Source organism: Megascapheus bottae, chromosome 2 (assembly GCF_031878675.1).
Source record: "Megascapheus bottae isolate mThoBot1 chromosome 2, mThoBot2.hap1, whole genome shotgun sequence".
NCBI lineage: Eukaryota > Metazoa > Chordata > Mammalia > Rodentia > Geomyidae > Megascapheus > Megascapheus bottae.
The window spans coordinates 21,465,560-21,490,735 of record NC_143510.1 but is presented as its reverse complement, the minus strand read 5'-3'; the positions used below and the strand labels follow the sequence as shown (position 1 = coordinate 21,490,735).

General features: G+C 40.0%; 1 protein-coding gene across 2 annotated transcripts in view; it reads right to left on the bottom strand.

Moving 5' to 3' along the window:
- Rab5a (RAB5A, member RAS oncogene family) overlaps positions 1-25,176 on the bottom strand; it is a 31,290-nt gene extending 6,114 nt beyond the window's left edge. The window contains exons 1-4 of one of the 2 annotated variants that reach the window (XM_090322035.1): positions 24,680-25,176; positions 20,811-21,064; positions 1,162-1,313; positions 631-753 (exon numbers count right to left, since the gene is read on the bottom strand). In XM_090322035.1, the coding sequence (XP_090178161.1) occupies positions 631-753; positions 1,162-1,313; positions 20,811-20,973 (438 nt within the window). In that variant the 5' untranslated portion in view covers positions 20,974-21,064; positions 24,680-25,176. Of the gene's footprint in view, positions 1-630; positions 754-1,161; positions 1,331-7,172; positions 7,317-20,810; positions 21,065-24,679 lie in introns of those variants that run through there. The other variant, XM_090322044.1, reaches the window with a different exon arrangement.

Here is a 25,176-nt window from a genome sequence, read left to right as displayed (position 1 = left end):
AGTCCTAGTCTCCAATCAAAAAAGTTTTTTTGTTTTTAAAAACGATGCGCACTTATTTTGTAGCAAAACTATTCTGAATCACCTATCTCAGGTGACAAAATAAACTGAATTTTGTATACTTTATTTTCTGAATGCCCTTTAAGTATAACCAGATGTGTGTGCACATATCAAATATGTATGTGCATGATTACTTGTGTTATGAATGTTGACAGATATAGATAATAAAGAGATAAAAGGGACAGTACTTCCTATACTGTGTGGAAGCAGATGGATAATGGTAGAAGACAATTGTATTATTTCTGCACTGTTGGTATACAACTTTTTTTTTTAACAGTTTCGGTCAATGAAATCTATTTATACACTATAGTACTCTAATACTAAAATAGTATTTAAAATCAGTATTTCCTATTTTCAAGGATTAAAATCATTTAACCAACAAAAAGCTGGAAGGAGGCATGGCTCGAGTGGTATAGTCCCAGGCTTAAGCAAAATGGCTAAGAGACTGTTCCTAGTCCTTGAGTTTAAACACCAGGATAAACACACATACACACAGACAAAGGTGCACACACAGGCATACATGCACATACACACTCTCTGTAAATGACAGTTACATGTACCATAGCACCATACCTGGAAATCTACAGCTCTTTTGTTTGCTAGATCAGCCTTGTTTCCTGATAAGGCTATGACAATGTTAGGACTTGCTTGCCTCTGAAGTTCTTTAACCCAGTTTTTTGCTCTTGCAAAAGATTCCTGTTTAAACAAAGGATAAAGCAGGCATGGGGTGAAAAATGATTATGAAGCATGAAGCACCTGTATGAGACAGGCTCTTACAAATTGTCCTTGGAATTTTTCAAGGCTAGAGCTCTACTACTTTAGCCTCAGCACCACTTCCGGCTTTTTTTCTATGTATGTGGTACCGAGGAATTGAACCCTGGTCTTTGTGCATGCTAGGGAAGCACTCTACCACTAGGCCAAACTTCCGGCCCCACAAATACTTCTTAAAGGCAATCCTAGAAAGGAAATACTTAGGACAATCACATCATTTGAGATACTTCCATATTACGGTTTTACTTGCAAAAGCTTTGGCTATCAAAACTAATTTTCAAAATCTAAGTGGATTTTCAAACTAGCTTCAAGGTAGGAGGTATTAGTACTTACCTCATTTGTGATATCATACACAACTATGGCTGCTTGTGCTCCTCTGTAGTACATTGGTGCTAGGCTATGGTATCTCTCTTGACCAGCTGTGTCCCATATTTCAAACTTTACTGTGGTGTCATCAAGACACACAGTCTGGGTTAGAAAAGCAGCTGAAAACAGAAAATATCTGTAATAAGTTTATCTTTTATGCTCAATGTTTTCACATCAGAAAATACCTGGAAAAGTTGAGATGGGTATATGTGTTTTGGGTGGATTGTGGGACTTGAACTCTGGGTCTGGGCGCTGTCCCTGAGCTCTTCAGCTCAAGGCTACCTTGAGCCAAGCCCCACCTCGTGTGTGTGTGTGTGTGTGTGTGTGTGTGTGTGTGTGTGTGTGTGTGTGTGTGTGTGTGTGTGTGTGTGTGTGTGTGTGTGTGTGTGTGTGTGTGTGTGTGTAAACTTGATATATTATTGCATGTCCAGTTAATATAGGCTTTAAGTATACACAAAAACTGGAAAAGTTGAGATGGGTATATGTGTTTTGGGTGGATTGTGGGACTTGAACTCTGGGTCTGGGCGCTGTCCCTGAGCTCTTCAGCTCAAGGCTACCTTGAGCCAAGCCCCACCTCGTGTGTGTGTGTGTGTGTGTGTGTGTGTGTGTGTGTGTGTGTGTGTGTGTGTGTGTGTGTGTGTGTGTGTGTGTGTGTGTAAACTTGATATATTATTGCATGTCCAGTTAATATAGGCTTTAAGTATACACAAAAAGTGGTGCATTAAACCAGATAGATGCCTTCACACAAGACCTGCACAGTACAATGAAAGACATAATATTAAACTGGTCTAAGGCCACATTTCTATATTTACAATTTAGCGAGCTCACATGAAAAAATAATGCAGTCAGCCTTTTGTATCCATGGATTCAACTAAAAATACTTGGTTCAAAGTTGTTTCTCTATTGAACATTCATAGTCTTGTGGGAGAGAGCTAGGCTGGGTCACTATTGTTTCGACGCCATCTTGCTTCTCCTACATGCATAGTCTTTTTTATTCTTCACTAACAATTACAGTATAACTAATTATGTAGCACTTCCATTGTGTTAGGTATTATAAATGATCTACAGCTGACTTTAATAGGTTATGTGTAAACACAGTGCCCTTTCATAGAAAAGATTTGAGCACTTAACAGGTTTCTTTCTTTTTTTTAATCTATCTCGTGGGGCTTGAACTCTGGACCTGGGCATTGTCCCTGAGCTCTTAAGCTCAAGGCTACCATCTTACCCCTTGAACCACAGTGCCACTTCCGGTTTTCTAGTGGTTAATTGGAGACGAGTCTCATGGACTCATAGTGTCCAGGCTGGCTTTGAACTGCGATCCTTAGATCTCAGGCTCATGAGTAGCTGGGATTACAAGGCGTGAGCCACCAAGCTCGGCTACTTACAGGTACTTCCAGGGGTGAGGCGTCTCCTGAAACTAACCATCACCAGAAACCTATCAACAAATATACTACACTAATATGTCTACACTAATGATACCAGGCCCTACTGCCTTTCTTCTGTTTGTTCTGGTGTATTTTAGTGATTTAGTTCTAGTTCATGTATCTTGTTATACTATCTTCTAAAACGTAATAATACTGGCAATCATCATTATTCCAACATAAATCTTATATACATTTAATTTGTTACATAAATTCCCTATTTCTTTCTATAGTTCTCATACTTTGCCCTAAGAATTTTCTGGAGTTGTACTTTCATATATGCTTTTGATTCTAATTTCAACAAAGTACCATTTTAGAATACTTTATTGTTAAAGGATCTGTATAAATTCAATACATGGAGAATGAAAAGACATGAAATGTAGAAACAAACAAAACAGACACATAAAGGGACTTAGAATTCAGTTCAATAGCATGTGTGAGACCTTGGGTTCAGTTGCTAGTAACTCACAATTTTAGCGGTTTGTAGCCCCTTGCCTAGAAATTCCTAAGGATCCTTTTTGGCCCTATCACTTATCCTTTCAACTACAGTAAGATACTCAAATCATATCCTAAATTGGAATGGCCTTGAATTATAAAACTTTCTAAAACTCATGGAGGAATTATCTTTTTGCCCAAATTGTACCAGTATAGAGTATACAGTTTTGCCAAATGTAAATCACGGACATAGTTCCTTTTTATTGGTTTGTAGTGTTATACAGAAGATAATTTTATTCTTATATTTCTTCACATGTAACAGCTTAAATGTCATTGTTTAATAGGTCAACCGATTTAGTATCAGGAACTACAATCATCTGAATTTTGCAAAGATTAAAACGGGAAATGTTTTTGACCTAGATTCTATCAATTCATACAACTAATCTCATTTTCAATGTATCTTAGGTTCAAACTTCAATTACCAAATAAATTCTGCAGAAATATCTATTTTCTCAGCTCTTTTCTTTTTCCTTTTTTGCCAGTCATGGGGCTTGAACTCAGGGTCTAAGTACTGTTCTTGGGCTTTCCTCAAGGCTAGAGTCCCACCATATGAGCCACAGCACTACTTCTGGCTATATATGTGGTACCGAGGAATCAACTTGAGTCTTAGTGCATGCTAGGCAAGCACTCTACCACTAGGCCAAACTCCCAGCCCAAAATAGCTATTTTCTAAGATTCTAAGCTTTATACTTTTCATACTAATGAAAAGTTCTCTATAGTAGAGTAAATAATAATGCCTCCCCTTACTCTCATTTCATTCTTGCCAGTCTTGGGGCTTGAGTTCATGGCCTGAGAGCTATCACTGAGCCACACTCCATTTATAGCTTTTGGTTGGTTAAATGAAGGTGAGTTTCATTAGTTTCTTGCCCTGGTTGGCTATGAATGATGATCCTCAGATTTCAGCCTCCTGAGTACCTAGGACTACAGACGTGAGCCACTGTGGCTCAAGCGGTAGAGCAACAGCCTTGAGCTGAAGAGCTCAGGGACAGCACCCTGCCCCTGAGTTCAAGCCCCACAATTGACAAAAACAAAACAAGACAAACAACCCTGCCTAATATTAAATCCTTCAAATGTTCCTTTTCCAAAAAAGAAAAGACCATCACAAAAATAAACTCCTAAGTATAACTTGGTTACAAACTTAGGCAAACTAAATTATAATTTATAATAAAACTTTGCTTTCTCTTTTTGATACAGTATGGCCACAAACTATACTCGTAATATCTACTTCATACTTCTATAAATCAGCTCATGTTTCAAGAAAGTAATTATCAATTCTGCCTTAAAAGAAAAATGGCTTAGTTGGGTACTAGTGGTTCATGCCTGTAATCCTAGCCACTCAGAAATCTAGAGACCTGAAGATTATGGTTCAAAGTCAGTCAGGGAAGGGAAGTTCTTAAGATTGTTATCTACAATTAACCATAAAAAAAGCTCAGGCACTGAGTTCAGGCCCCACAACAACAACAACAACAACAAAAATAATAAAAATGCCAAATAAGCCAAGTGCCAGTGGCTCATGTCTATAAACCTTGCTGTTCAGGAGGTTGAGATCCAAGGATTGTGGTTCATTTCTAATCATCAGAAAGCAGAGATGTGGCTCAAGAGGCAAAGCTCCAGCCTTGAGCAAAAAAGCGAAGAGAGAGAGTGTACAAGGTCCAGAATTTATGCCCTGATATTGGTGTGTGCAAGTCACATACATAAAATACAGGCAATAACAAAACAACAGTTTATTAGTAAGTATTTTTTTTCAGAGTACAAATTACACTAGCAGAATTAAAAAAAATCATTTTGATAAATTATAAAATGCATTATAGTCAATATTTAATCCTAATAAACACAGAATTTTTAGTTGTGGAATATAGCTCATCCCAAATCTATTATTGTGAATAACAGCAAAGCTCTTAGGTATTCCCTATGAATTTTGGAACAAAACGTGACCACTATCAATACCATTTCATATATCCTTATAACAGTAAAAACAAAGGCTGGGAATGTGGCTTAGTGGTAGTGCTTGCCTAGCATGCATGAAGCCCCAGGTCTGATTCCTAAGAACCCCGCCCCCAACACACACAGAAAAAGCTAGAAGTGGTGCTGTGGCTCAAGTGGTAGAGCACTAGCCTTGAGCAAAAGAAGCTCAAGGACAGTGCCCAGGTGCTGAGTTCAAGCTCCCAGAACTGGGGGAAGAGGAGGTAGAATAGTATAAATAGTGAATGACTAGAAAGCACTATTTGAAAGCATAAGCACTGTTTAAATCCAAATGTAAAATAAGTTCTTTAAACTGGCTATAACAGACAAGTAAATCTCTTTATAATACACTAGCACATAACCCAAGATATGATAAAGACACCTGCTCAGCTATGGTCATCTATAATACACTAGCAATAACCAGATAAAATTTTAGAAGGGGAGGGACCAGGAGCATGGCCAAGTGGTAGAGTGATTGCCTCATATGCATGAAGCCATGGGTTAGATTCCTTGACACCACATAACACTGAAAAAGTCAGAAGCAGCGTAGCAACTTAAGTGGTACAGCACTAGCCTTGAAGACAGTGCCCAAGCCCTGAGTTCAAGCCCCAGGACTGGCAAAAAAAAAAATTAGAAGGGGGAAAAATTCTAGTCAGATCATGAAAACAATACATTGTTTCTGTTGTCAACCTTACTCCACTTAGAAACTCTTCCCCCATTCACCCTAATTAGCATCGCCTACCTTTGTCCTAGAAAAGCTTCCAGTGTAATAACATGGTTCACATTACTGACTTAGACACCTTTTCCTATACCTGAAGAGATCCTGGAGAAAAATACCTATCATCTCTTCTCTATAACCAGCTATCATATGTCTGCTAGGGGGCCAGAAGTGTGCCTAGTGTTAAGAGTGCTTGCCTAGCATGCATGGAGATCCAGGTTTGATTCCTTAATACCATAGACACAGAAAAAGCTGGAAGTGGTGCTGTGGCTCATGTGGTAAAGCTCTAGCCTTCAGAAAGCCCAAGGACAGTGCCCAGGCCCTGAGTGCAAGCACTGACACTGGCCAAAAAAGTCTGTTATGAAGTTCTAGAGTTTGAGACCAATCTAGGTCACACAACAATAAAACTCTCACCTCTAAAGCATATGAAATCATTTAAAAGCTATTTTAGACACTATCTAAATAAAGAGAGCTCATAAATGGAATAGCTACTCCAAAAAACTTACAGTTCAAGTTTAGACCTTTAGTCTAAATCTCTGAAATGTGAAGTACAAATCTAAAGTTCACAAGAATGGAGACAGTATCAAAACAGACAATACCACACAGTGATACCGTTTCAGTACTAAACACCAATAAAAGTACCTTCAGGCTAGGTATTATAGACACGGTATATAAATAAATTCAGTGTTTAGATTTAGGTTTCAAAAAGATATGTGTATGCAAATATTTAGTTATTTGAAAAAAAATCCACAATCCCAAATACTTCTGGTTCTAAGCATTTGAACAAGGGATAATCACCCATGTAACACAATCTCTAACAAATACCACTTTTGTGTGTGTGTACTGGACCTGAGGCTTGTACTCAGGGACTAGGTGCTTGAACTTTTTTGCTCAAGACTAGCACTCTACCACTTGGACAAGCAGCTCTATTTCTAGCCATTTGGTGACTAACTAAAGAGTCTCACTGACTTTGCTGTCTGAGCTGGCTTTGAACCAAGATCTTAGATCTCAGCCTCCTGAGTAATTTAAGATTACAGATGTGAGCCACTGGCACTCGACTGTCATAATTTAATAATTTAAAATGGCACCAAAAATGTGTCAGAACATTTAAAAACACCTAAATATTACAATAGTACAAAAAAGACTGAAATATTACTAGAGTATGTCAGCTGTGAATAGATGTTGCTATATATAATATATAGGCCTTACAATATTTTAATTTCTCCCCTAAATTTTAGTACAGTGCAACTGAAATTAACAAAAAACATTTAAATCCTTAGTACTTCTAAAAACAATATTACTCATTTATAAAAAAAAAATCTGCCACTTAACACAAACTACTTCATCAGTATTATAGCAACATTAACCAACCATAAACTTACCTGAATCTGCAAAAACACTTTAATTTATCCAAAACGTCTATTTTCTGGCTAAGAACCATCACTTTGTTAAGACCTCTTCTTTTTCTCTTCACTTCCTTCCACCACCATCACTAGCAGTTGGTGTTCTTTTCGGGCCCACATTTCACAAAGAAACATCTTTAATCACTTCGAGAGTTACTGTGCACTCGACAAGTAGAGAAAAACAAAGCTGTGTTGAGATGCAGGTGCAGGCCTGGCTAACAGACTCCCTCTTTGAACTACATGAGGAACTCCTTATAAGCAAGCCTGGTGGCAAGCAAGTAGTGTGTATGTGTGTGCAGTTGTGAACTCATGGCCTGGGTGCTTTCTTTGTGCTTTTGTGTTCAAGGATCTGATCTATCACTTGAGCCAGGGCTCTACTTCTGGCTTTTTGGTGTTTCACTGGAGGTTAAGAGACTCACGGAGTTTCCTGCCCAGGCTGGCTTACACTTTGATACTCAGATCTCAGCCTCTTGAATAGCTAAGATTATAGGCTGATCCACACCACAATTAAGTCCCATAACCTTAATGAATAACCAAGGAAAAGACAGCAATACTACAGGAAAGGAAAAAAATACAAATTGATGGTATCAAACCAAAGATGAACAAAAAAACAAGTTAATTTCTATTATAACTAAAGTAATTCTACATGAACTAAGAGAAGGGAAAAACAGAAAAATTGAGGAATACTACTCCACTTTCCATTCTAGTGCTAGAACCCAAGGTTTCCCAAGCACTTTACCACTGAGATACATTTCTAGTCATCTAAGTGGTACTTGAAGGAAAAATTACTTCAACCAACGAAAAATCCTCTATGAGACTTCTACTGGATTCAAATAACAAAAAAAATTGAGTCTTCTGAGTCTGCAAACATGTATCTCTCAAACACAGGGAAAGCACATGGACACAACTCTTCTAAAAGAATTTTGACATTTGGCAAAGTCTTGAGAATACTGATAATTGCTTATATTATTTTAACTCTCCAGTGAACCTATTTATGAGGGTTTCAGTGTGGTAATTCCATATATGAGAATGTTGCTCAGCAGCACAGTAAGTACTTGACATATATGAGGCCCTGAATTAATCCCCAGCATCTAAAAACCAAAACCAACAATAATAATAATTATTATTATTTTTGCCTGTCCCATGGCTTGAATTTAGGGCCTGGGCATTGTGCCTATTCTGATTTTGCTCATGGCTAGCGCTCTACCACTAAACTACAGAGTCACTTAGGCTTTATTATTTTTTTGTTATTGGTGGTCATGGGACTTGAACTCTGGGCTTGGGCATTGTCCCTGAGCTCCTCAACTAAAGGCTACCTCCCTATCCCTTGAGCCAAGCACCACTTCCTGTTTTCTGGTGGTTAACTGGAAATAAGTCTCATGGTCTAATTTAGTGCAGGTCTTTAGTGCCTGGTTAGCTTTGAACCCCGATCCTCAGATCTCAGCCTACTGAGTAGCTAAGATTACTTGCAGGCATGAGCCTATAACTTGGCAACTTTGGCTTTTTCTATTGATGTGGTACTGAGGAATTGAACCCACAGCTTCATGTACACTAGGCAAGCACTCTACTACTAACCCACATTCCCATCCCAACAACAGAATTTTAAGCCAACAATTTCTGAATCATGCCTATAATCCTAGCAACTCAAGGGCTTGAAACCTGAGGATCATGAAGGCAGCCCTCGAAGAAAAATGAAACTCTTATCTCTAACTAACCAGCAAAAACTGAAACTAGAGGCACAGCTCAAGTTGTAGAGGGTCACACATAAGCTAAAAAAAGCTGAGCCAAACAACAAGGCCCTAAATTCAAGCCCCCGTACCAAAAGACACAGAGACAGACACAGATAGACATAGAGACACACACCATTGCCATATTACTCAGTACTTCCACTTCTGAATATACACCCCAGAGAAATGAGTTAATAGCCTTATTCATAGTAGCTAAATATGAAACAACCCATAAATCCAAGAAAGGATGAATGGATACACAAAATTAAGTATATTTACACAATATATTTAGCTTTAAAAAGAAACAGCCAGGCCTGGAGCCAATGGCATCTGCCTATAATCCTAGCTAATAAGGAGGCTGAGATCTGAGGATCTTATTTCAAAGCCAGCTTAGACACAAAAGTCAGTGAGACTCTTATCTCCAATTAACCTCCAGAAAATCAGAAACAGTGCTGTGGCTTCAAGTTGTACAGCACTAGCCTTAAGCTGAAGAGTTCAGGGACAGCACCCAGGCCTAGTGTTCAAGCCCTACAAAGACAAAAGAAAAAAAAGAAAAAAAGTCAGAAGTAGAGCTGTGGTTCCAGTGGTAGTATTAGCCTTGAGCAAAAGAAGACAATGAGGGGCCAGGAGTTTGGCCTAGTGGTAGAGTGCTTGCCTAGCATGCACGAAGACCCAGGTTCAATTCCTCAGTACCACATACATAGAAAAAAGCCAGAAATGGTGCTGAGGCTCAAGTGGTAGAGCTCTAGCCTTGAGAAAGTCCAAGGACAGTGCTCATGCCCTGAGCTCAAGCCCATGACTGGCAAAAAAAAAAAAAAGACAATGAACAGTGCCAAGGCCTTGAGTTCAAGCCCCAGGACCAGCCCAAAAAGAAAAAGGAAAAATGGAGCCAAGTATAGTTCTACATACTTGTAACCCCCAGCACTTAGAAAACTAAGACAGGAGGATTCCAAGTTCAAGACCCTCCTGTTCTACATACTGAGCTCCAACCCAGGGATTCATAGTAAGACATTGTTTTTTAAAAAGTAAACACACAGGGGCTGGGAATGTGGCTTGGTGGTAGAGTGCTTGCCTAGCAAGCATGAACCCCTGGGTTTGATTCCTCAGTACAATACATACAGAAAAACCTGAAGTGGCACTGTGGCTCAAGTGGTAGAGTGCTAACCCTGAGCAAAAGAAGTTCAGAAACAGTGCCCAAGCCCCAGGACTGGCAAAAAAAAAAAAAAAAAAGCCTGACATGTCAGAACACGGATGTGGATGAACTTTAAACTTGGAGGACATTATACAAAATAAACAATCTTGTCACAAAAGAAATAAATACTGCATGTGGTGCTTATGATTCAAGTGGTAGAGTGTTAGCCTTGAGCTGAAGAGCTCAGGGACAACGCCCAGACCCAGAGGTTCAAGCCCCACAACTGACCAAAAGAAAAAAAACCAAGAATTACCAAATACTATTAATCCAATCTAGAAAGTGTAATTATAGTTTAATGGGTGAAAAACTAGAGAAGATATAAACATTCTAGCAGGTTACAACTTAACCTGCACATAACCATTGAACCTTTCACTTAAAATGTTTAAAAAGGTAGATTCCATATTATGAAAAAAATCAACTAGCAACATCTAAAATAAGTTGCCAAGGAAGTGGCACTCTGGTTCAAGGGGTAGGGTGGTAGCCTTGAGCTGAAGAGCTCAGGAACAATACTCAGGTCCAGAGTTCAAGACCCAAGATGGATGCCCCCCGTCCCCAAAAAGACCAAAGCTAAAATAAGTTGCCAAATAAACTGAAGTTCTCCAAATATTAATACACAGTATATCTAAGTCTTTATGAGACTGAAATTGAAGTTCTCCAAAATACTGACATATAATATCCCCAAGTCTTTATGATTAAAAAAAAAGAGAGCAGCTATGAGTTAACAAGGACTTCTCCAACACTGTGTAAGGGAAGGATATTACTTCCTAATTTCTGAGGAAGGATACTACTTTCTAGTATTTGACTGCAGGCATGTGACAAAATGTCCCACCACTGGCCTTAAAAGGATAGCCACACACAGTAAGACCAAGGAGGAAACTCTTGGGGGAGGAACACAAGGGTGAAATGCCTCTGAAATATAAATTAACATTTATTGATACATATCAGCTATCTATGATCTATGAGGAGAAGGGAATCAACTAACAAGCACCTTGAAAAAAATGTATATGTCATATAAAAAGACTGCAATCTATATATTCCCAATTCAGGCTTAGGTAACAAATTCTCTAAAACTGAGCCAGGAAGTATAAAAGAAAAAGGCAAGGAATGGTATCATAATGTATTAACTCGTATCAAAAACTTCCAAACAAACAGCACAGAAAAGCAAATCCACATTTATTTGGCTTTAAGGAATACAGCCATTATGAAAATGTCTAAGAGGGTAAGAGTGAGGCCTTGTGGTAGAGTGCTTGACTAGCATGCATGAAGCCCTGGGTTTGATTCCTTGGTAGGACATACACAGAAAAAGCTGGAAGAAGAGCTGTGGCTCAAGTGGTAGAGCGCTAGCCTTGAGCAAACAAAGCTCAAGGACGCTGGGACTGGCAAAAAAAAAAATTAAGTGTCCAACAAGACGGCTTAGGTCAAAGGAAAGAATGTTTGCGTAACATGTACTAGGCCCTCAAGGGAAGGGCAATAGTTAAACACAACAGAACAGCCAGGTGTGGTGGCTCACACCTGTAACCCTAGCTTCTCAGGAGGCTGAGATCTGAGGATAGAAGTTCAAAGCCAACCCCAGGCACTAAAGCATGTGAGGCTCATTTCCAATTAACCACTAGAAAACCAGAAGTGGTGCTATGGCTCAAGGAATAGGGCGATACCCTTGAGTTGAAGAGCACAGGGACAATACTCAGGCCCAGAGTTTATGTTCCACTAGCAGCAGGGAGCTGGGGGACAAAAAGCAATAGAATAATAAAAAAAGATTAAGTTACTGAAATAAAAATAAGCAAATACTGAGCAATTTCATCATTAACAAATAAAGTGGAACATAATATTTTTGCAAAAAAAAATGACAAAACTTTTTTTTTTGGTTGGTTGAGGGGCTTGAACTCTGGGCCTGAGTGCTGTCCCTGAGCTCTTCAGCTCAAGGCTAGTGCTCTACTACTTTAAGCCTCAGTACCATTTCTGGTTTTCTGGTGGTTAACTGGAGGTAAAAGTTTCACGGACTTTCATGCCTGGGTTAGCTTTGAACTGTGAACCTCAGATCTCAGCCTCCTGAGTAGCTATGATTATAGGAGTGAGACACTGTTGCCTGACCAAAATTCTTTTGATATGGACAGGCCTCAGAGCAGACTGTGATGGTTACAGTAACATTTAGCATGGGACTTTCAAAATGACTTTGAAACTTCTCCCTGAATCTGCACAAGTCTCTAAATACAACAGAATTGATATCTACACATGACTAAGTTAAAAAAAAGGTATCCATTTTTAACTTGGTACTTCTGAAACACTCATTATTTAGTAAGGCCAGATGTAGGGGTTGTAGCTGCCAGTCCAAACTGAGGTTCTAAGAGTCACACTACTGGCTAGACATGTGAAGATGATTCAGCTAAAGACAGCAAATGAAAACCACCTACTAAACCCAAAATGTAAGAAGATAAAATGGTTTGAGTCTAAGTTTACAATTCATCTCTCTTTCTCAGCAACAGATAACTAGAACAGTATGAAATGATAAGGTATGTTACAGCCAGGCACAGCTCACACCTGTAATTGTAGCTATTCAAAAGGCTGAGATCTGAGGTTCATAGTTCAAAGTCAGCCCCAGGCACTAAAGAACATGAGACCCTTATGTCTAATTAACCCCTAGAAAATGGAAAGTGGGGCTGTGGCTCAAGGATAGCCCTGAGCTGAAGAGCTCAGGGACAATGCCTAGGCCCAGATTTCAAGCTCCATGACCCCCCCCCCAATAATAAAAAATATATAATTATTTTTTGTTAAAAGTATGTTACAAAGTAGATCTGACAGGTTTCAAATTTTTATTAGGGTTGGGAGTTTGGCCTAATAGTAGAGTCCTTGCCTAGAATGCACAAAGCCTTGGGTTTGATTCCTTGGTACATGTACACAGAAAAGGCTGTAAGTGGTGGTGTGGCTCAAGTGGTAAAGCACTAGCCTTGAGAAAACCCAAGGACAGTGCCCAGGCCCTGAGTTCAAGCCCAAGAACTGGCAAAAAAAAATATATATATATATCAGACATACTGCTGTAGTTCAGATTTTGTAAAAAGGAAGAATGCATAAATCTTGAGTATAAATAACTTTTAAGCATATACAAGATAAAATAATCTCAGGAGAAAGGAACTCAGGCTAGCAGATAATGTTTTAGTTAACACTGTTAACTAAAACAATGCATGTAGTAGCACAATACTGAAAACACTGAAGCCAGTGTACACACATACACATGCATACAGGCACACACGTGCATGCATACACACATACACACACAACTCAATTCCAGAATAAGTGTTATACTGAATAAAGTCTGTACTTAGTTGCCAGACCTCAGGCAAACCACTTAAGTTATTGCTCCAATTTGTTTTTGTTCTGAAGTTGGCATTAATATTAGCTATGGTAAAGCAGAAGCATGTGAAAATGCTATATAAGACCTGTAAATGCATCCGCTAAATATATAACCATTTTAAGTATCCTGTATTAATACCAGCCTAAATCTCTGTGAAGCCACATTTCTGCATATTTCCAAATATAAAACTGCAAGAAAATGAATTATATTCATTCTATAACTCAAAATAGCCATTAAGTCAAATAGTCTCTGACATTATTTATTCATTTATTTATTTTTGTCACTTGTGAGGCTTGAACTCTAGGCCTGGATGCTGTCCCTGAGCTCTGTAGCTCAAGGCTAGTGCTCTACCAGTGACATTACTTTCATGCAAAGACAAAAAGCTATGTTTTTAGCCAGGTCTGGTGTCACATACCTATAATCCTAGAATTCAGAAAATGACATAGAAGTGTGTTTGATATCAGCCTGGAATACACAGTGACTTACACACAAATATTCAACCTGTCAAGGACTGCAGATGATATACCAGTGCTTGCCTAGCATATGCAAAGCCCTAGGTCTTCAAACAAAAACATAAAAAGATGGTAGTGGCTGGGCACCCATGGCTCATGCTTGTAATCTTAAGCCTGTCCATAAGACTCTTTTATCTCCAAAAAGCCAGATGTGACACTGTGGTTCAAGTGGTATAGTGCTAACCTTGAACTAAAGAGCTCATGGACAGTGCCCAAGACCTGATTTTAAACCCAATGATCAAAAAATTCCAAAAAACACCCAAATTACTGCTTTTTCATCCTATTTTTAGCCTTTAAAAAAACCTATTACATCAGGGAAGTAATGCTTAATATGTATTATATGCATATATATGCAAGTATATAATTATTAATCACCTCTGCCCTTGAGAAAGTTTTGAATAGAGAATTTATTCCATTGCAATATTGATTGTATACAGGCACACCATTTTATCAACAGAAGAAAGAAAAAGGCTGTGTATAAGTTTTCGGTACTATGTATCACCTCTGTTATTCTTCTAAAGTTGAAGTATTCATGTACTTAAATAATATTCTATTTGTTTATTTTAAATATGTAAATATGAATTATAAAAAAGTTACTACATCAGGGTAGTAATTCTTATATTAAATTGTAAGTTATATTTTGCAGTATTTACCAAGTTCCACGTGACTGGTAATATACTCATTTTGATTTAATAGTTAAGTATCTGCAGTATATGCTTACATAGAAATGGCTAATCATGTAAAAATTAAAAAAAAAAAAAAAGGAACTAGGCGTGGGTAGGCCACTCTTGAAATCCTAGCTAATTAGGAGGCTGAGATGTGAGGATCACAGTTTAAAGTCAGCCTGTGCAAAAAAGTCTGTGGGACTTCAGTTGCAAAAAAGAAAAAAAGCCAGTAGTGGAGCTGTGGCTCAAGTGACAGAGCACTAGCCCTGAAAATAAAGCTCAAGGAAAGCACTCAGGTCTTCAAATAAAACCCATAGATGCTTTTCTCTTAAGATACCTCTAATTCTCCATATTCTTGCAAACAAGTTTCTCAGTGATGCCTAAATATATTAACTTAGATCATGCCATAAAATAATGTAAATGTAACATCAGATTATTATATGTCCTAAAAGGGGAAACTGTTCTAAAAAAATTCTCATCTGGCTGGGAGTTTGGCCTAGTGGTTAAAGTGCTTGCCTAGCATGCACAAAGACCCGGGTTCAATTCCTCGGTACCACATACATAGAAAAAAGCTGCAAGTGGTGCTGAGGCTCATGTGGTAGAGCTTTAGCCTTGAGAAAAGTCCAAGGACAGTGCTCAGGCCCTGAGCTCAAGCCCAGGACTGGCAAAAAAAAAAAAAAAAAAAAATTCTCATCTTTTCAAAACATAATTTTTTTTCTTTTTTTTACCACGAGTGACTCAGACCTATAATCCTAACTACTTAGAAGGCTGACATCTTACAATCAAGGTTTGAAACCAGTCCCAGCAGGAAAGTCTCTGTGACTTGTCTCCAATGAACCAGCAAAACACTGCCAAGCAGAGGCAACTCAAGTGGTGCAGTACCAGCCTTGAGAGAAAAAGATAAGAAACAGTGTCCAGGTCCTGAATTCAAGCCCTAGTACCTGCAACCTCCCATTAAAAAAGTTATTTTTTTCCCTTTTTGAGATTTTAGAAATCAACATTTGGCTTGCATGCTTGGCTAAGTATTCTACAAGTGAGTTACACAATCAGTTCATAATCCTTATTACTCCATTAAAAGCAAAAAAAAAAAAATCTTTCCTATCTTACAAGCATTCACTCACTTATTTGAAACCAATTGTCCTTTATGCACCTTTCAATATATCTACAAGGTCAATTGCCTACAAACTTAATCAGAACACAGAGAACCAGAAATGATAGCAATGATAGCTTAAACAAAGCCAGAACAGATCTCACAATGGCCCAGCTTCAAATTTATGCAAATTTACATTTCTTCAGAATGTAACTGGGAATACACTTCTTCCTAACCTTTTAACATTATCTTCTTTAACTCATACAAAAAAGTGTAATATCTAAAAAAACATTTTTCCCCTGTGAACTAAAAAAATAAGCTAAACTGGAAGCAAAAACCCCAACACTCTGGAAGGCTGAGGCAGGAGGACTGCAAATGAGGCCAGGTAGAGTACACAAGTTTTCAGACAGTCTGAGCTACACAGTAAGTCCTTGGTCTAAAACAAAACTAAATGAAACAAAACATGCTGCTGAATACTTGTAGTTGATCTCTGGTCCTTTTGTTCTTCAAGTGCTTAACAATGCACAAGATAAGCATGCTAGCCCAGGTCTGTAACTCCAACACCAAAGAAGTTGAGGCAGGCCATCCCAACTATGAGGCCAGCCTGGGTGACAATAGTGAATTCCAGCTGGAATTCCTGCCTGAAAAACAGGAAATGGTCAACAAACCTTAGTGTGCGAGAATCATGTGGAAGACATGTTAAAATCCAGATGGCTGGCCGGGCATAGTGGCTCACGCCTGTAATCTTTGCTACTCAAGAGGCTGAGATCTGAGGATCAAGGTTCAAAACCAGCCGGGCCAGGACCTAAGACTCATCTCCAACTAACCTCTAGAAAACAGGAAGTGAGCTTGGTTCAAGGGTAGGGCCTTGAGCTGAAGAGCTCAAAGACAGTGCCCCAGGCCAAGTTCAAGCCTCATGCCCCCGCCAAAAAAAAAAAAAAAAAAAATCTAGGTGGCTGGCACATGTAATGCTTTGGTTCAACATGGGAATGCATACTTTAGTCGGTTCAAGTTTCCAGTAATACGGATGTGCTGTGGAACAGAAACACTCTGGGAACAATCACTCTAAGCCAATGCTCAAAAAAAAAATCGGCCGGGAGTTTGGCCTAGTGGTTGAGTGCTTGCCTAGCATGCACGAAGACCCGGGTTCGATTCCTCGGTACCACATACACAGAAAAAAGCCAGAAGTGGTGCTGAGGCTCAAGTGGTAGAGCTCTAGCCTTGAGAAGGTCCAAGAACAGTGCTCAGGCCCTGAGCTCAAGGCCAGGACTGGCAAAAAAAAAAAAAAATCATAGTGTCTAGACTGGGCACATGACTCAGGTGGCAGTGCTGAAGCTGAGTTCAAACCTCAGTAGCACTAAAACACACACATACCAACAGCATCAACAAAAGAAACTTTCATGTGAAGTTTACATTCACCTCAAGTTTATATTTTCTTGATTAGTACACAGAAAATTGCAACTGGTATCAAACATCTCTCTGAAAACAAAAGGAACTGTCTGTATGTTATTTTACTGTATATTCCAAATGACACTGAGGATCCATTCGTGTTCTAAGTATTTAAATGTCTTAATTTACTAGAAATCTCCCAAGTTTTTAGGCTAATTTTAGGCAAACAATAGGAATATAAATACCATGTAGACTTTAAACTACTTCAAACAAGCCAGAACCTCTCATATTACAAATCTTTCCACCAATTTACCTAAACTATTCAGGAGAGCAACGAGGTCCAGGGAGTAGACAGTATAGGATGACAACAAGGAATCTTAAATCAAATCAATTTGCCAGTTTTAGACAAAATCTCACACATACTGTACAGAAGGGTCCTAGCAGTGACAACTCAACATTGCAGCATGATTTCCACGTCAGAACACAGTAAAATAAATATTTAAAAATTCAGTGTTTCAGGACAGTGGTATGTATTTCTTGCCAGTCCTGGGTTCAAACTCTGGGCTTGGGCACTGTCATTGAAGTCCTTACAGCTAGTACTCTACCACTTGAGCCACATTACCACCTGCAGCTTTTACTGTGATTAATTGTAGACAGGCATCTCACAGACTTTCCCTGTGTGGGCTTTGAATTGCGATCCTCAGATCTCAGCCTCCAGAGTAGCAAGGATTTAGGTGTAAGCCACCAGTGCTTGGGCTTTAGGACTGCAATATCATTAGACATAAGGTCAAATAATAATAATAATAACCACAATAACAACAAAACTGAAATGCCAAAAACAAGAAATAACAAAAATAACAACAAAAAACAAACCCCAGGTACATTTGCTAGGTAACTTTCTATTGCATATTAGTTAAAACAAAACAGAACAAAACAAAAAAGCACACTACTTACAAGATACCTTTAAGATTGATTATTTATAGTTCTGCAATAGTTGCTAAGAAGCAGAGAGCATTAAAAAACTATTCTCTCTGGGTCTGTGGTAGTGCATACCTATAATTCTCACACTTAGGAAGCTAAAGAGGGAGTATTGCTAATTTATGGATGCAAATGGACACACACAGAGACACTGTCTCAAACCGAACTTTCAGTTGACACTATTATAATTCCAGTAGAAACCAATCAGCTACTGAAAAACTATTTGCATACAAATTCCTTTTAAATAGATTTAATGTGTAGAACTAGAAACAGTGAAACTGCCTATATAGTAATGAAATTTTACAACAAACTAATTTAAAGAAATATAGGGCTGGGAATGTGACTTAGTGGGTAGAGTGCTTACCTAGCATACATAAAGCCCTAGGTTCCATTCCTTGGTACCACATAAACAGAAAAAGCTGGAAGTAGTGCTGTGGCTCAAGTGGAACAGTGCTAGCTTCCAGCAAAAGTAGCTCAGGGATAATGCCCAGGCCCCTGAGTCTAAGCCCCAGTACTGGGGAAAAAAAAAAAGGGTGCAGAGAGTTTAGCCTAGTGATAGAGTGCTTGTCTAGAATGCACAAAGACCTGGGCTCGATTCCTCAGTACCACATTCATAGAAAAAGACAGAAGTGGTGCTGTGGCTCAAGTGTTAGAGCACTAGCCTTGAGAAAGCCCAAGGACAGTGCTCAGGCCCTGAGTTTAAGCCCCACGACTGAAAAAAAAAAAGTTGACAATCTGGTGTTAGTGGTATCAATAGAAGATAAATGGATTACCAAAAATAAAATTCTCAGGCCCCTGGAAATTTCTCTGGTATTCAGCATATACTATGGTATGTAAATTAAGCCATATGATAATAAGGAGCATATAGACAAGTCCTAAAGAGCTTTGTCCAAGGGTATTTAACCCAGAATACCTATGTACTGTGGGAAATGTTGCCACTACCAAATGACTTAAAAGTGCAAAGATAGGACCTAGTAGGTTTTCAAAGCTCTTTTTGTTAGATGGGTCAGGTATTTGTACCAAACTGTTTCTGAAAAGTAAGCCTTTCATTACTCATAAAAAAGGAAACTTTTGTTGGTGGTGGTGGTGGTCATGGGCTTTGAACTTAGGGCCTTAGGCATTGTTCCTGAGCTTTTTGCTCAAGGCTAACATTCTACCACTTTGAGCCACAGCACCACTTCCTACAAAGGAAACTTTTTAAGGGTTCCTGGTATACTGCTTCTTTTCTTTGGTGCTGGTCCTGTGGCTTAAACTCAGGCCTGGGGACTGTCCTGAGCTTTTGTTTTTGTTCAAGGTTGTACTACTTGAGTTATACCTTTACTTCTAGCCTTTAGAGGTGAACTGGATAAGAATCCAAACTTTCCTGCCTGCACTACCTTAAATCCCACCCACCCTAAGGACCTAGGACTAGAGGTGAATCCCAGCATCAGCCACTAACATTACCATTTGAAGTCAAAGTTTTCAACTCAAAAGTTCCATGATACATACTTATATTTCTACCATTCAGCCATTATCAATTATCATTATATTGGTGAGTCAATATAAATGGAAAACATCACTTAACCAGATAAAATCGTTCTGTAATTTATCTTACCACAAGGGTCCAACATTAAAAATAAAAATCTCAAATTGCTTATGAACATCCACTAAATGCACTGAGTTTTGCTTCTGAAAAACAGACCATAATGAGTATATCTGTTGTAATGCAGAAGACTTCCTACAAGTTTAGGGTTGAAATATATATCCAAATACATTTAAAAAAAATACACACATGGCCGGGAGTTTGGCCTAGTGGTAGAGTGCTTGCCTAACATGCACGAAGACCCGGGTTCGATTCCTTGCTACCACATACTTAGAAAAAGCCAGAAGTGGTGCTGAGGCTTAAGTGGTAGAGCTGTAGCCTTGAGAAAAATCCAAGGACAGTGCTCAGGCCCTGAGCTTAAGCCCAGGACTGGCAAAAAAAAAAAAAAACAAAAAACAAAACAACACACACACACACCCTTTGGAAAACATTATGTTAAAAAGCATCATGTTATCTTGTATATGAGATTTAGATCTAAATGAAGGTCTTTTACCCTACTGCTCTCTACTTATGTGTTTCTCTGATAAAATCTAAGTCTTGAATGTTCAACCACCTTTGGATAACTACATAAATTGTCTCTTCTTCCAGTTCTACATCTTCCTTTTTTTCTCATCCCTATCCTACTACAATTACTGCTTGCAGGGTTTACTCTATCTTGTCCTCTCATTTTTTTTCTCTAGGTTCCATTTTCCTATTACATATATTTACACATATTTATGCTTTCTAATTCCTTATCCTAGTACTATTTTTATGTGCATAACCTAGTGGCATTAGTTTTACAAAATGGTACAATGTAACTTATAAATAGTCTAGTTATATAGAATTAATTTTAAGGTTAACTCTCCACAGTCTAAAGCTAAAATTAGAAGCTTATTTTCAAAACATATTTCTTGGGATACTGACACCACTCATACTTACATCTACAACTTAGTTACAGTATAAAACACGTTGGGATTAACCAGAAAAATCATGTTTTTATTCTAACAAAAACCAAGGTAAGAACCAAGGCAGGAAATCTACTGAAAGCTTTCTGTTCATTGTAGTCTAATTATTCGTAATCACACAAATGAACATGAACATATTCATTACTTTTTTGTTTCAATTAAATGATCCAAAGAAAAAGACAATCTCACCCCCAATGGTACTTTCTTGGAATTCATGAAATTGGCCTTTCACAAAACGCAGCACTAGGCTTGATTTGCCAACAGCAGATTCTCCCAGAAGTACTAGTTTGAACTGGCATATTTTATTTCCAGTATTTGGCCCATTGGGTCTTGTTGCTCCTCGATTAGCCATATCCAGATTTGAAAGAAGTCCCTAATTTCACAGTGCTAAATGAACTTCCAGGATGCAAGGTATCAATTTTTCTTTCTGGAGGTAAAGAGACCTGTGGGAGAAACAAATTAAATATACAAATCAGTAAAACAAGGCAAATCCAGCATTAATCACGGCAGCAAGTTTTTCCCATAGCATATTATTATATGGTAATTATAACCTCTACTGGACATTCAACTTCATTTACTTTATTTCAAAACTTGTTAAAGGACATAAATTTAAAAGCATAAGACTAGAACACAAATTTTCAGTCCTGGGCTTGGACTCAGGGCCTGAGCACTGTCCTTAGACAAGGCTAGAGCTCTACCACTTGAGCCATGGCACTCCAGGCTTTTCCCCCCCTATTATGTGGTACCAAGGAATCAAACCTGGGTCTTCATGCAAGCTAGGCAAGCACTCTACTCCTGGCCCGGTTTTGTTGTTTTTGTTTAAAATCTAAATTTCATAAGAGAGCTCGATAGTTGATAGCCTGGGGTGGCAAAGGCAGGAACATCTCAAATTGAAGACTAAATTGGGCTGTATGGATAGACCCTGCTTTTTATTTAAAAGAAAACAACAACAACCAAAGAAACCCTTAAAAGACCCGATTCTGTGCCAAGTGATATTTTAAGTACATAATGTAGCCACTCAGGAATAGTCAGTTATGTACTATTACAATCCTTATAAATAAATAAAGACAGGAACAAAAGAGCTAATTTGATTGAGGTCATACAGTAAATGCGCCTGAAGTAAGATGATGCTGGGTTTCAAGCCTAGGCAATCTGAAAGGTGACTCAAGAGTTTAGATTCTGGCAGGGCGTGATGGCTCACGCCTGTAATCTTAACTACTCAGGAGGCTGAGATCTGAGGATATCAGTTCAAAGCCAGCCTGGGCACTAAAAAACTGTGAGACTCTTATCTCCAATTAATCACTAGAAAATGGGAAGTGGGGCTGTGGCTCAAGTGATAGAACACTAACCTTGAGAAAGCTCAAGGAGAGAGCCTAGACCCTGAGTTCAAACCCCAAGACTAGCAATAAATAAATAAAAATAATTAATTTTAGTAATCCTAATGGAAAGCATTTAAACAGAGAAGAACCTAGAAGTTAGTATTTAAATGATTTTCATTTAATTAATATTTCCTGTTTCCTCATGTACTTCAAGTACTCCACATGAGGAAATGTGAACAATTAATCTCTATCTAGTGGGTTAAAAGTAACGTTACTTAGACAAACTAAAAAATTTTTATAGCTTTTGGAACTAAAATATTTATGCTACTAATCTTTAATGTTTTGAGTTTCTGGGTGTGTGTTTTTTTAAGCTACTCCTGGGGTTTGAACTCAGGGACTAGGCTCTGGGACTAGTGCATGCTAGGCAAACACTCTTATCACTAAGTCACATTTTAAGCCCTAGTTTTGAGACTTTTGAGACTGGATCTCACTGTATAGCTTGAACTGGTGATCCTCCTGCTTCAGCTTCCCAACTCATAGGATTACATGTCTACTCACAAATCAATCTTAACAGTTTATTGTCATCTTTAATCAAACTGTTTCTTTTCTTAGTAAAACAAAGGACTGTATGATTCCTTTCTTAACTTTCCTATGCTTTAGACAGGCACCTGACGGAAATTTGCTACCCCATCTAATAATTCAAGAATACAAGAACACCTTGAGAATAAGGAATTCATTAATAAACATACTCATGAGTTCTTAGTTCTCAAGACTTATCTATGTTAGTTTTAGAGACCTTATCTTCACCAACAGGTATTGGCATATTAATAGAGAAATGATAAATCTGATCTTTCACTTCATCTGCAAAAATCCAGATTGTAAAGTGTAATCTCAGTTATATTAATTCTGTTGGGGTAAATTCTATAATTTGAGTCTTTATTTCATAATATCTCACGTGCATAGCTAATTTTGGAATTAAGGGACAACACATGAAACAATCTTTTAATATACTGCCTACCACACAGCAGTGACTACCACTGGCAATTAAAATGGTCCATTGATGAGATAATGCTCACATATCAATACACTGTCATGCAGATAATGTACCAACACACCTTCTGAAAACACTTGCCAAATGTTTATCTACAGGACAGTAAATGGCTTATCTAGGATTACACATTGTCCTTTCAAAATTTTAGGGAAAACATCAGATCTTAATAGAAAAGTCAAGTAAGTTTCTAAGTTAGTTTTGACTTTTAAAGTTGCGTTGTTTTTTTTTTTGGGGGGGGGGTGCCAGCCCTGGGCCTTGACTCAGGGCACTATCTCTGAGCTTCTCTACTGATTTTTCTGGGGGTACTTAAGTGGAGATAAAAGCCCCATGGGCTTTCCTGCCTGCGCTGACTTTGAAACACCACTATCCTCTGATCTCAGCCTCTTGAGTAGCTAGGATTTTACAGGCATGATCCACTGGCACCCTGCACAAAGTTACTTTTAAAGCTACTGGATCATAATTACTCCAACAGGAAAGGGCCAAATTTTATTAAGGTAGAAACTAAACCCAAGGCCTGGAGATTCAGCTCAGTAGGTTTACTTGCTTAGCACGGAGAAGGCTCCGGGGTTTTTTTCTTTAAAAAGAAAAAAAAAATCATTTGTAATCACTTATTTAACTATCTTTTCAAAACGAGGCTTTTGCAGAATATGCACTCTGGGTCTTTCAGAAATAAAGGAGTGTCCCACATAATCATCTTAGATACTCCTTGATCAAAAAAAAATTATTTTTCCTAGGTACAAGATTTGTGCCAGGCACTCTTCTACTGTACTTCCCTTACAACTCAAATAACCTAGGAGTTACTTTAAGCCTGAGTGTCCCCAGCAGTGCCACACAAAGGTGCAGACTTTTCTTATTACATGCAAGACAAGACTGATTCAGCACTTTGAGGGCCACTCGGACAGGACAAACACTTAAGAACGTGAATTATGTCCGTGAGTCTCAAGGGGGGGGGGGGGGGGTAAAACCGGCCTGCAGAAAAGGGAATGGCCGGGCAGATTTCTTGGTCTCTCTACCCATGCAGGGAGCGCTGGCGGTCTGGGGATCGGGAATTGCTCTCCCAGCCTGGGCTCACCCCTACCACCTCCCCACAGATGATACAAGACGCTCCAGCCGGCCACTGGGGGACGAAACCATCGCCCAGCCGTTTGCATTAGCCGTCTTTGCAAATCAGGGCGGAGGGGGGGGTGGGGGGGGGAAAAGAGGGAGGTGGGCGGAGCTCTCCAAATTCACACCTGCCGTGGGGGTCCCGGCTCCCTACTGGGGAGGCCTCGGAGGGTCAAGCTTCGAGTGGCCTGGGCGGCGGTACTCAAACCAGGCCCTGCCACCGCCCTCCTGAGCCCAGTCCAGCCTGGATGGAGACCACCGCCCCCCCCCCCCCCAGGACGGAGGCCGGGCGGGGATCTCGGCCTCCGGGGCTCTTCCCACGGCGCCATCTTGAGAAGGGAAGAGGGTGACAATTTCAGCTAGTCCACTCCTCCCCACTCACCCGCACTCCCCCATTCTGAGCTCCCGAGTTCCCACAGCGGGGGTGGGATTGGGGGGGTGAGGTGGGGAAAGTGGGTCCTCGGGCCCGGCCGGACTGGACTCCAAGACGTCGGGTTCCGAAGGCCCGTCTCGAGGGAGGGAGGGCGGAGAGCTGGGTGCGTGCGGGCCGCGGACCAGCCGGGATCCCGGGGCGGCTCGGTTACCTGAGCGGGGCCGCAGCTCCCCGAAAGCGCAGCCGAGGCGTGGCCCGGGCGGTGGCGGCGGCGGTGGTGGCGGCGGCGGCGTCTCCTCCCGGCGCCTCTCGCCTCACACTGGACGCGGCGGGGCTCGAGCCGCGGTGCCGCCCCTGCCGGGCTCCGTCTCCGCCTCTCTCCGCTCCGCCTTCCCCTTTCCTTTCTCCTCCTCCGCCGTCGCCGCGGCCGCGGGCGCTCGAGTCCGGACTAGTTCTTCCTCCTCCTCCTCCTTCCACGGCCACCTCCCCTCACGCCAGCCGCCGGCTCCTTCACGAAACCAAAACACAAACACCCAGGTCCCAGCGCAGCAGCCACTTCCGCTGCTCGGCGCGCCCGTCCCGCCGCCACGTCGCTGCACGCCGCCAATTACGCTCCTCCGTCACTTCCGGTCGTCGCCTTCTTCGCCCGCCCCATCCGTTCCGCGTCGCCTTTTTCTCTGAGGTTCCCAAGCCGAGGCCGGGGCTGGA